At 40.6% G+C, this 13091-nt stretch overlaps 1 protein-coding gene across 9 annotated transcripts in view; it reads right to left on the reverse strand.

Annotated features, from left to right (window-relative positions):
• The window catches only part of CASK (calcium/calmodulin dependent serine protein kinase), a 410968-nt gene that overhangs the window by 11694 nt on the left and 386183 nt on the right, over positions 1-13091 (reverse strand). For all 9 annotated transcript variants that reach the window (XM_036744928.1, XM_036744934.1, XM_036744933.1 and 6 more), the window contains one exon: positions 2939-3141. In XM_036744928.1, the coding sequence (XP_036600823.1) occupies positions 2939-3141 (203 nt within the window). The remainder of the gene's footprint in view (positions 1-2938; positions 3142-13091) is intronic.

Raw genomic sequence — 13091 nt, forward strand, 5'->3', positions numbered from 1 at the left:
CCTGAATTCTGACACCTTCACTCTCTTCTCTCCAATTTATTCTGTATCCATCTTGTTTATACATAGTTATTTAGGTGTTATCTCCCCCATTAGATTGTGAGCTTCTTGAGACCAGGGACTGTCTTTGCATTTCTTAATATCCTCAGGTGCTTTGCATAGCTCCTGATAAACAGAAGGCATTTAACATATGCTTATTCACTGGCTATTTAAACATACTTTCTAGATGCTTGTAGTAATTTTTTCTTTGACCTGGAAGTTCTGGATTTTGGGGTTTCTTTTAGGAAGCAACCAGTGGATTCTTTCTGTTTTCATTTTGCCCTATGGTTCTAAAAGATTTGGGGAGTTTTCTTTCATGATTTCTTGAAAAAGAAATCTTGAAATCATCAAGATGACAAATTTGGTGCTGGGAAAAAACTGAATTCAAAAACTTGACACAGATGCCCTTAATACTGTTTTGGCTTGTTCGTGTAGGGCCTACACGCACTCTGGAGTTCAGTATGCTAGTCTCCTTTATGGTGGCACTGGGTGTCAAGCCCTTGTTAAAGAAGCATTGTTGGGCAGTGAAGAGAACGCTGGCCACAGGAACCAGGACTCACAGGTTCAAGTGCCAGTAACCCAGACACTAATTAGCCGAGCCACTCCAGTCAAGTTGTGGAGCTTCTCTGAGCCTTAGCTTCTTCACCAACAGGGTTAATAACAATTAAAATAAAATAAAGTATTACTTTCCTAACAGAGTTGTTTTGATAAATATATGAGGTAAACTATATAAAGCATTTTGTAAACTAGAAAGTGTTAGGTAAATTTCAGTTACTAATATGATTATCTTTGTCTTTAGAGGGCAAGGTAAGGATAAGAAAAAAATATGTGCATGTTTATGGCCTAATGAGCAACTCACTGGACTTGGAATCAGCTGATGTGGCTTCTAGCTACACGTGGCATTTTATTATTTATGTACACCAGGTTAAGTCTCTGAACCTAACTGGAGCTCGGCTTTCTCATATGCCCAACAGGAATAACAATACTTTTGCTACTTACTTCACAGGGTTGTTGTGGAGAACATATGAGGCTGACATTTTCTCTCTGTCCCTCTCATTTGCTCTACACACCCACACCCACACAAATTTAGCACATCACAAAGCATTACATAAATTTGGACTCTTAGGTGGTGGAGTTTATAGAATGCTGGACTTGGAGTCAGGAAGACCTAAATTCAAATTCTGCTTCAGTCACCTGCTAGCTGTGTGTTCTAAACAAGCCATTCAAGCCTCCCTCAGGCTCAGTTTCCTCGTCCGTAAGATGGGGAAGACATTAGTAACTATCTCCCAAGGCTAGGGAATGTCTTATTGAGATCTGTGCTGCCTCCACTCTCCAAAACAGCTCATGGTAAGTACTTAATAAAACAGTTAAAAGAGTTGCTATGGTTGGGGAATGAATGAACAAAGGATGTTTAGCAACCAAATTCTGAAAGAGATGTGTGGCAAATCAAAATGTATTTCATGCTAAATGTAAATGAGATGAAAACTAGTTTAAAAAATAACTCTGAATTGTTTTATGGATTGAAAGCTTATGAAAATGAGCTTCTGGGTCAATTTCAAGGGGCCAGATTTGTTTTCCTCTAGTTTTTAATTGTTTATGTACAAACGCTGGATCCTGCTAGCACAACTTTCTAGTATGCTAGAATCTTATTAACACTCTCTACCAGACTGTGAAAATTTATAATAAGCTAGGCCTACCTTGGAATTTGATTCAAGTAGCATCAGATGGACCTCATCACAACCCTTGCCTGCCGCATATCCCATGTTATAAACCCTGAGGACAATTTTCAGTGAGGCTTCTTTTCTCTAATTGGCTTTGGTGCTGACTAAGGGGTATTCCTCATTCATCTAATATTATTTTAATACACAGGAAAATACAAACCTTATGAATGTAGGCTGTAAATAAAAATTATTTTAGAGGCTTGATATTGAGTCAAATTGGTCTATACATGGCAGATTTTATGCCAAGTGAGTGAAAATTATTATTCACTTCCATGAATATTCTTTACAAAACATAAACCTGTATCTGACTGATTAATCTATGTTCTGACAGGTTAACACAGAAACATAAAAGCATTATACTTAGTTCTTATTTATAGGTATTTCTTTGTAAGAACATAGAAAACCCTGTAAAAAACAGTGTCCTAGAAATGTACTCCTGCTGAGGAAGGAATCATCTTTCTTCATGTGAGATATGGCTTATGTGCCACTATACAGTGGTATGAAACCTGTAACATGTAACTAGGGATATAGAGCCCCAAAGGCGTATAAGCATAAGCTGTGTTGGAGGAGGGTGGGACACAAGGGTAACTCGATGATCCCTGCGGTTAATTTTACAAGATGTGGTCCCTCACATCAATGCTGTATGTGAAAATGTGAAATGCAAAATTATGATCCCATTGTACAGATGAGGAAACAAACTTAGAAAGGCTAAGTGATTTGTCCAAGGCCCTCAGGATTTGACTCTAGGTTACCTGTCTCTAAGTCCAGTGTTCTCTCCCCTCCAGGAAAACGTAGCCAACAATCCTGTCATTGCAATATAACTGAGCATCTAGAGAAGTAGGCAGCTGGTGTATTCATGCAGTACAAGATTCTTACCAAACGTCAGGTCAGCACGGACATTCTAGGCAAACACAGATTTAATCAGCTGCTTTATTAGATTTCTGAACGTAATTAAGGTTATGAAGGCAGAACTGCTGCTTTTTATTATGGCATGTGTTTATAAGATTATTGCCCTAACTCATTTATGCTCCAGATCTCCCACACTTTTAAGAAGTACTATGAAATGCATTAAAAATTACTTATTGCTCTTCTCACCTTGGAACTTGCCTCAAGCCCCCATCTTTAAAATCAGTTTCTCGACCAGCACGACGGGAGGTTCCAAACGTCTGGGAATTAGTTACCTGAGGTTCTACATCCAGTATTGCGATCAGCCCCTGTTCGTGGATCTTCCGTATTGTCTCCAGTTTTGTCCCGTACATGGCGTCCTCGTGGCTGCCGTACTCCAAATATTCATTGTTAGATATGTCTTGCATCATTTGGTCGTGAGATACAAAGTAATAGTTTTTGCCATTCTCTTCATCTTTCTTTGGAGGTCTAGTTGTGTCTGCAGAAGCAACACATTGAAAAAGAAGTTTTAGAAGCAGAGTCTGAACACTCTGGGAGGCCGACTGCTTCAATGTTTTCTCAGGTTTCTAAGCCTTTGGCACCCTTCTTATGACATTAATATCGTTTCCACTTTCAGCTGATTTTTGGCATTGATTTCCACAAATCATGTTTCCATGCATGAAGGTGAGAATATGCAGCAAGTGGTTTTGGTTACTAATCATTGCAGCTTTTAGGTGGAAAGGGATAATTGCTTCAGCACTTCCTGTTATCACCCACAGAAGAGTGAGAAGTGTGCTTAATGACATAAAGAAATTAATAACTCACTTTGCAGCAGAACTTATGCCTTGAGGTACTGGGCCTTTAATATGGAAGCTGGCTAATGGCTAAGACCTGGTAAAGGAAGGAGGTTCCTGTGCGTGGAAGTCTACAGGATTTTCCAAAATTCAACATTAACTCATATCACACAGAACAAACTCCTAGGAAAGAAGAAGGCCACACTATATGGACTGCCATTTTTCTATGGCCTCCTAATAAACCACTGACATGTTCATTTAGGTGTATTTCAAAGGGAAACTATGTTTGGAACAGAAATCAAATGACAGAATCATAGAAACTTAAGACCTGGAAGGGGACTTAGATCTCACCTAGAATTACTCTAGCCCAACCCTTGCATTTTACAGATGAGGAAACAGGCTCACAGAGGAGAAAAGGCTTAAATGTCCAAAGTGACACAGTGAGATGATAATGCTGACAGCGGCTAACATTTATATAATGCCTTACAATGTGCTGGGCACCTTACATCTATTATCTCATTTGGTCCTCACAACAACCCAGTTACAGACAAGGAAACTGAGGCAAACAGAGGTGAAACGCCTTGCCCACAGTCACAAAAGTACTAAGTATCTGAGGCGGAATTTGAACTCAGGTCTTCCTGACCTCAGGCCCAGCACTTTATTCACTATGCCACCGAGCTGCTAATTACCTTTGAGGGAGTTTTAAAGCAAACTAGCTAAGTTGCTGATGCAGAGGCTTAAAAATAAAACACATGTGAAAAAAAAGTATCACCAAAGTCAGATTCAATTCAGTTCAGTTCAGTTCACACTTCCTAGGCACCTGCCTCTGGACTCTGCTGGGGAAGCGAAGGCAAAAATGGAACTATCTCTATCCTCAAGCAACATAGAGGTGTTGCAAAAGGAAAAACAAACCACCTGGTAAGCTACACAGAATAAAATAACAGGATTTGGAGCCAGAAAGGACTTCTCAGAGGCAGGATCATCAAGCCTCTACCTCTGAAAGAGCGCACCACAGCTGGATAAACAGTTATCTAACTTTTGCTTGAAGGAGGGAGGATCTGCTACCACCGGAAGTAGCCCCCCAGGTGCCCACCCCACTCCCATCCCTTCTGTTAGGAAGCTGTTCCTTTCAAGTTTAAACGTGTTTGCAGCTTCCAATCCCTGTCCCTGGTTCTGCCTTCTGGGGCAAAGCAGAACAGGCCCAATCTCTCTCTGCCCCTCAGCCCCTCTACAGGAAGAAAAGCAACGAACCCCCTCTCCAAGGCTTCTCTTCTCTAGGCTAAAAACTCCAGTTCCTTCAATTAATCCTCATATGACACGTCTCCAGTCGCTTTATCATCCTGAAAAATGGCTAAAGACTTTGAGGTAGGGTTTGAATTCAGATCTTCCTACCTTCTACACCAAAGTGCTTTTCAGGGAAATGGACACAGCACTCCACATGTGGTATGACTAGGTCAGGACAACGCAACAATCGTTCCCCTAGTCCTGGACTCTACAGGTCTCTTTGAAAAAGTGCTATACTTACATAAGAAAAAAAAGTCTTTTTGTCATGAATCTGACAAACATCAATAAACATGAGTATTTCTTTATACAAAGAAAAGGGTGAGTTTTATAGCACACGGTGATCCCAGCTCCCTTCTTGTTTATGATCCTTCCCCTTCTACTTTTGACAAAGAGTTTTGTTGAAGGTCTTTGTGCCTTTCTGTTGGTGTTACTAGCAGTACTAACCTTCTAATCTCACTGATAAAATGGCCCAACCCACCCCTACCTTCTCCCAAATAACAGTCCTTCCTGATAACAAATAAATTTAGTCAATCAAAACAAATGCACACACTGTCCAGGTTTGAAAATGCCTGTTTCATTCTCCCCCTCTCCTCCCAGAGGTGGGTGGCAGGATTCGCTATCAGTTTCTTACTGGACTTTTCAGAGAAGTCATCCTTTATATGTTTCTTCCCCCATTAGGATGTAAAGTACTTGTGGGCGAGGGCTGTCTAGTTTGTTTATAGTTGTGTTCCGGGCCTAAACACTGTGCTCCCAACACAGTAAGGAAACAATAAGCACTAGATAAGTCTTCCTCCCTTCCTTTCTTTCTTCCTTCCTTCCCTCCCCCCTTCTTCCTTCCTTCGTCATGATTCATCATTACAATGAATATAGTTCTTAAGTCTTTTAGACTTGCTTTCCTTTTATTTTCTTTCTCTGAATCCACCCCTTTAATCATTATTTACACTGCCCTTACATTATATTATACCCAGATACCAATATTTGTTCAGGTACCACCCAAACGATGGGCACTCACTTTGTTTGTAGTTTTATGTTACAATGAAAAAATGCTCCTGTAAATAATTTTGTTCATATGGGCCCTTTCCCTCTTTGATCTTTTGGAGATAAATGCATAGTAATAATATTGCTTAGGGCAGCTAGTGGTTCAATGGATGGAGTGCTGGGTGTGGCATCAGGAAGACCAGAGTTCAAATCTGCCCTCAGACACTTACTAGCTCTGTGACCCTGAGCAAGTCGCAACCCTGTTTGCCTCAGTTTCCTCTTTTGTAAAATGAAATGGAGAAGGAAATGACAAACCAGTCCCATATCTTTGCCAAGAAAACCCAAAAAGGGGTCAAGAAGAGTTGGACACAGCTGAAAATGGCTAAACAAAAATGATAAATTGCTTGGGCAACGTTTTAGTTATAGTACGAAATTGCATTAAAAAACAAATAGACCCAATTGCCACTCTACCAGCAGTGCTTATACTCCTATACTCCTTCCAGAAACTGTAATTTTCCTTTTTTGGGGCCATCTTTGCTAATCTGACATGTGTGAGGTGGAGCCTCAGGTTTTAATTTGCATTTCTTTTATTATTAGTTATTTCACTATCTTCTTTTTTCATATTGTTGTCAATTTATTTGTCTTTTTTCTTTTGAGAACTGCCTGTTCCTATCCTTTGACCATTTATCTACTGGGGAATGGCTCTTTTTCTAATATAGCTGAATCAAATTTCTACACATCTTGGATTTTTTTTTGTTGTTTGTCATTGTTCAGTTGTGTCTAACTCTTTGTGACCCCATTTGGGGTTTCTTGGCAAGATACTGGAGTGGTTTTCTGTTTCCTTCTCCAGCTCATTTTAGAGATGAGGAAACGGAGGCAAACAGGGTTAAGTGACTTGCCCAGGGTCAGACAACTATTAAGTGTCTGAGTTCAAATTGGAACCCAGGCCTTCCTGACTTCAGGCCTGGCCCTCTATCCACCTAGCTGCCCTGTATATCTTGGATATCTGACCTTAATCAGACTCTAATTAACTGTTACCTTTTACTGCATTGATCCCTCTCTGCCTCTCCTGCCCCAAGAAAACCAAAACTAAACCAATACTACAATTTTCTCAGTACAAAAATGGATCTGTGGTTTTATCTCTTTGGAAGTTCTCTCCAGTAATGCAGATTGCAGCCTATCTATCCTGATCTATCCCTGTCCATTTCTTTCTAAAAATTTACCACATGAGATGCCATTCAGTATTCTCTAGGCCTTCCTCACTTTTTTCCAATCCTGGAGGGTACCTGTGGAGCACTCTGTTATCCCTCCCTCTTGTCATATGACCATCTTATCTTCTCTTTCGGTCATCCAATGTTTACTCCTGTTCCTTGTTGTATGTATGATACTTAAAGATCTCTAAGTTCTTCAGAGCAGTGGCACTCCAGGTATGACTGCCATATAGCAATGTTTATATTGAAAAAATGGCTCTTTGCTGTAATGGGAAAGTTGGGGTCAGTAAAAAGACTTTTCAAATTACTGAAGCATTCCAGCCTACTCTTCTTTTCAACTCTGCAGCCAGCTCACTGTCCATATGTACAGTTTGTCCCAGATATAGAAATATACATATTTTTAGATAGTTTTATAGAGTGTCTATTCAGATGCACACTGAAATCTGAGTAACAGACATTCCTTATCTGCTTGGTTTTTCCTGTGTGGATGGACAGACCAAAATCCTTTGAGTGACTACAGACCTCTTCCAGGAGACTTTGCAATGTCTTGGGGTTTGATGCAATCAACATGTCATTCAAAACAGGGGCATCTGGAGACCTGATCATCCACTCTGGGTTGGATCTCCTCTCAACGTAGTGAATACTTTTGGGAGCACATATCTGTCCTAATATAGAATCAACCATGACTTCTTGGTACAAATCCAAATGCAGCACAGTGGTCAATCTCTTTGCTAACTTTTTATTTAATATTTTACATTAGAGATACTGGTCTCTAGTTTTCTTTTTCTCTCTGGTTTACTTTGTTCCCTATTTTTGCAAACAATTTATTAGAACCAATTGTTCTTTTAAGTTTTATATAATTTATAAATTTATTTCATCCTAGGATAATTTTCTTTGGGAATTTCTTAATCGTTTGTTCACTTTCATTTTCTGAGACTGGGTTAAATTTTCAGTTTTGCAGATAAATAGCTTTTAATACTTTCTTTTTAAATGGAAGGAATTGTGATCTATAAATTCTTTTTTTTATAAATTTATTTATTTATTTAACATATTTGGTTTTCAGCATTGATTTTCACAACAGTTTGAATTACAAATTTTCTCCCCATTTCTACCCTCCCCCCCACACCAAGATTTCTGGTTGCCCTGTTCCCCAGTCAGCCCTCCCCTCTATCACCCCCCTCCCCTCTCATCCCCTTTTCCCTTCCTTTCTTGTAGGGCAAGATAAATTTCTACGCCCCATTGCCTGTGTATCTTATTTTTTAGTTGCATGCAAAAACTTTTTTTGTTTTTGAACATCTGATTTTAAAACTTTGAGTTCCAAATTCTCTCCCCTCTTCCCTTCCCACCCACCCTCCCTAAGAAGTCGAGCAATTCAACCTAGGCCACACATGTATTATTATGTATAACCCTTCCACAATACTCATGTTGTGAAAGGCTAACTACATTTTGCTCCTTCCCAACCCATCCTGCTTTATTGAATTTTCTCCCTTGACCCTGTCCCCTTTCCAAAGTGTTTGTTTTGATTACCTCCACCCCCATCTGCCCTCCCCTCCATCATCCCCACCCCCCCTTTTGTTATTTTTTTTTATCTTCCTCCCTCTTCTTTCCTGTGGGGTAAGATACCCAACTGAGTATGTATGGTATTCCCTCTCAGGCCAATTCTGATGACAGCAAGGTTCAGTCATTCCCCCCTCACCTGCCCTCTCCCCTCCTCCCACAAAACTGCTTCCTCTTGCCACCTTTATGCGAGATAATCCACCCCATTGTATCTCTCCCTATCTCCCTCTCTCAGTATGTTGCTCTCTCATCCCTTAATTTCATTTTATTTCTTTTAGATATCTTCCCTTCATCTTCAACTCACCCTGTGTCTGCTCTCTCTCTTTTACGTATGTATGTGTGTATATATATATATATATATACACACACACACACACATATATAAAAACACACACATATATAGACACATACATATACACATAGATATATACATACATACACATTCACTTATATATATACATAAACATATATATATATATATATGTATATATATATATATATATATGCATATTCCCTTCAACTACCCTAATACTGAGGTCTCATGAATCATACACATCATCTTTCCATGTAGGAATGTAAACAAAACACTTCAACTTTAGTAAGTCCCTTGCAATTTCCGTTTCTTGATTACCTTTTCATGCTTCTCTTGATTCTTGTGTTTGAAAGTCAAATTTTCTATTCAGTTCTGGTCTTTTCACTGAGAAAGCTTGAAAGTCCTCTATTTTATTGAAAATCCATATTTTACCTTGAAACATGATACTCAGTTTTGCTGGGTAGGTGATTCTAGGTTTTAATCCTAGCTCCATTGACCTCCGGAATATCGCATTCCAAGCCCTTTGATCTCTTAATGTAGAAGCTGCCAGATCTTGGGTTATTCTGATTGGGTTTCCACAATACTCAAATTGTTTCTTTCTGGCTGCTTGCAGTATTTTCTCCTTGATCTGGGAGCTCTGAAATTTGGCGACAGTATTCCTAGGAGATTTCTTTTTGGGATCTATTTGAGGAGGCGATCGATGGATTCTTTCAATTTCTATTTTGCCCTGTGGCTCTAGAATATCAGGGCAGTTCTCCTTGATAATTTCTTGAAAGATGGTATCTAGGCTCTTTTTTTGATCATGGCTTTCAGGTAGTCCAATAATTTTTAAATTATCTCTCCTGGATCTATTTTCCAGGTCAGTGGTTTTTCCAATGAGATATTTCACATTGTCTTCCATTTTTTCATTCCTTTGGTTCTGTTTTATAATATCCTGATTTCTCATAAAGTCACTAGCTTCCACTTGCTCCAATCTAATTTTTAAAGTAGTATTTTCTTCAGTGGTCTTTTGGACCTCCTTTTCCATTTGGCTAATTCTGCCTTTCAAGGCATTCTTCTCCTCATTGGCTTTTTGGAGCTCTTTTGCCATTTGAGTTAGTCTGTTTTTTAAGGTGTTGTTTTCTTCAGTGTATTTTTCAGTATTTTTTTGGGTCTCCTTTAGCAAGTCATTGACTTGTTTTTCATGGTTTTCTCGCATCCTTCTCATTTCTCTTCCCAATTTTTCCTCTACTTCTCTAACTTGCTTTTCCAAATCCTTTTTGAGTTCTTCTATGGCCTGGGGCCAGTTCATGTTTTTCTTGGAGGCTTTTGTTGTAGGCTCTATGACTTTGTTGTCTTCTTTAGGCTGTATGTTTTGGTCTTCTTTGTCACCAAAGAAAGAATCCAAAGTCTGAGACTGAATCTGGGCGCATTTTCGCTGCCTGGCCATATTCCCAACCAACTAACTTGACCCTTGAGTTTTTCAGTGGGGTATGACTGCTTGTAGACTAACGAGTTCTATGTTCCATGTTTGGGGGGGAGGTGCCAGCTCTGTCAGAGCTGCACTACTCCTTCCCCAAGAACCCCCAGTCCAGACTGGGCTTAGATCTTCAGCAGGCTGTTGCACTCCTGCTCTGATCCGCCACTTAATTCCTCCCACCAGGTGGGCCTGGAGCTGGAAGTAACAACAGCTGTAGCTGCCCCACCTCCGCTGCCCCTGGGGCTGGAAGCCGAACCGCGAACTCCTTCCTCTCCCACAGCTTTTCCCACTAACCTCCGCAGTCTTTGGTGTTTGTGGGTCGAGGGGTCTGGTAACTGCCGCAGCTCACATATTCAGGGTGCTAGGGCCCCCTCCGCTCGGCTTCTGGTCTGGATGGTCCACACCGCTCAGGCTGGGCTCTGCTCCACTCCGTTCCCAGCTCCCAGCTCCGAGCTCCGTGTGGGATAGACCTCACCCAGAGACCATCCAGGCTGTCCTGGGCTGGAGCCCTGCTTCCCTCTGCTGTTCTGTGGGTTCTGCCGTTCTAGAATTGGTTCAGAGCCATTTTTTATAGGTTTTTGGAGGGACTCGGGTACAGAGCTCACTCTAGTCCCTGCTTACCAGCCGCCATCTTGGCTCCGCCCCCCTATAAATTCTTTTAGTTGGCACTTTGTTTCCTGTGTTCAGAAGTTCTGGGTAGTTTTCTTGTATTATTTTTTGCATTATATCGTTCAGGTTTTTTGATATATCTTGTTCTCGAGCTTTACAATCCGTAGGCTGTCTCTTGCACCCTTAATTTGAGAGTAGTTTGTTTTGCTTGTATAGAGAACATGTTTTCTTTTAATGTTACTGCTTTTAGCTTCTCTTCTGGACTGTCCTTCACTTCTATATATTTGCATCCCTCATCAGTTGTCCTCTCTTATTTCTTTGGTTAGACTTGCCATCACATATTTAAGTTCTTTTATTCTGCTAATTATTTCTGCTGTGTTGGCCATAAATTCTGCTTTAAAATTCTCACTTCTCTTTTAAACCACTCAAGAACACCATGTTCCACATTCTCCTCAAAATCCACAGTTTTCTGTTGTTTTATAGTACTCATTCATAGATATCCAGACTCACTTTCTAGATCTAGAGGCCATATTTCATTCTCTTGTTAATATTTTCCCTTTTGGTTTAGCTGCTTATGCTCAAGGTCTTTCTCCTGAGATCTCCTCACTGTGCAATTCACCAGCCTCGGTCTCTGTTCCAAATGTCTTTTGTGGGGACAGAACAGGTCCCAGATGAATTCTGGGCCTTTCCCCTCAGGCTTGGTGGTGTTCCACATAGTCCCCTATACAAGGTATACTGACTTTTTTTCTTTGTTCTTCAGTTCTCTGGCTCTGGCAGAGCACTGCCATGCTGGTACTACTGAGCCCAGACACGTCTTGTCCCTCTGCTCTCTTGCAGAGATCTTTTGCAGCACAGAATGCTACTGCTGTGCTGGTTTTTGAAGCCTCAGCAAATTTTGGCAGTGTGGAGCTCGGATCTCCATGGTACTGGAAAGCGAACAAGGGACATTCTGGGTGCAGGGTCATGTGTTTTTGCAAGCTCATGGGTTGGGTGGCTAGTACAGTTTTGCTGCTGGCAGTGTGAAGGGAGGTGGGAGAGTGAGCAACAGTTAAGTTTTAGTTCATGGAATTTTAACCTTATTTTGGGTGCCTGGTACCCTAGACCATGGAGTCAGCTGGGGTTGCTTCATCTTTGGCACACAATTTCTGTTTCAGAGAGGTCTGACAGGTTGTGAGGATTCAAGCAAACGTCTAGGCTGCCCTCTTAGTCATGTGACCTATGGCCTATTCTCAACAAAGCTAGACAGTCACTAACCACCTATCTGTAATACACTCTAGAATTTTGCAGGGAATAAAAACCCAAGCTCACTAGTCGATAACTTGTAGCCAACTCTTTTCCTTTTTTCCCAGTGACTGTGTGTCCCACTCTGGTCCTGTGGCACCTCTTCACTATCTTTCAAAGACTACTGCCAGGTCTTCCTATATCCGAGTTCACATGAGCTTAGTAGATTTAACGCATCAAGGGAGGTGGATATACTTTCTTACTATCTCTCCACTTGTCTTTGGTAATAGCTTCTGCCATTTCCAGTCTCAAGAACCTTGTCCTTGGTAGAGAAAACAAGGAAGGAAGAGGAGAACAGATCTACCTTCTTTCTAGCACTTGACAATCATTATTCTCCTTCTTATGACTAGGCCTGCCCCATTCTTTGAGCCTCCTTTCCCCCACATGGACAAAAGATGTCATCTCTAGACTTCCCCAGCCTCAGTTCATTCTGAGCTTTAGTACTCTTAACAGCATTTTTTGACAGACTTATGTCTGTGCCACACACTTATTCACATCTCCCATCACCTGACACTGCTTCCATGTTGGCTGATGAATTCCCTGTACATCCACATTGGTGTCTTTCGACAACTTCTGTACTTTTTCATCAGAATTGTTTCTGTCTGTGCTTTCAAAATTTCATTTTTGAGATCCATCTTGGGCAGGTTCTCTCAGTAGAATTTTAGTTTATTAACTGGTATATACCCTTTCCCTGAATTCTTAGAACTCTATTTTTCTAAATTCTAGGGTACTTGTCAAACTTTGTCTTTTTTTCTCCCTCTAATAACTTGATGGAATTGTCCACCTAAGGATCCTGAGATTTTTGCCCTAGAAACCCTTTAAGTCACCATGTGCAAAATAGATGTTTCCTTCCATGCTTTTTGAACAAGGAAATTGTCATTGTCTCATGTCATTTATTGTTTGCTCTACTTTGGGCAGATATTTGTATCTAGCTTTTGTCTTGAAGGTTGAAGTGACCCAAAT

This window comes from Trichosurus vulpecula, chromosome 2 (assembly GCF_011100635.1).
Source record: "Trichosurus vulpecula isolate mTriVul1 chromosome 2, mTriVul1.pri, whole genome shotgun sequence".
NCBI classification, from domain to species: domain Eukaryota; kingdom Metazoa; phylum Chordata; class Mammalia; order Diprotodontia; family Phalangeridae; genus Trichosurus; species Trichosurus vulpecula.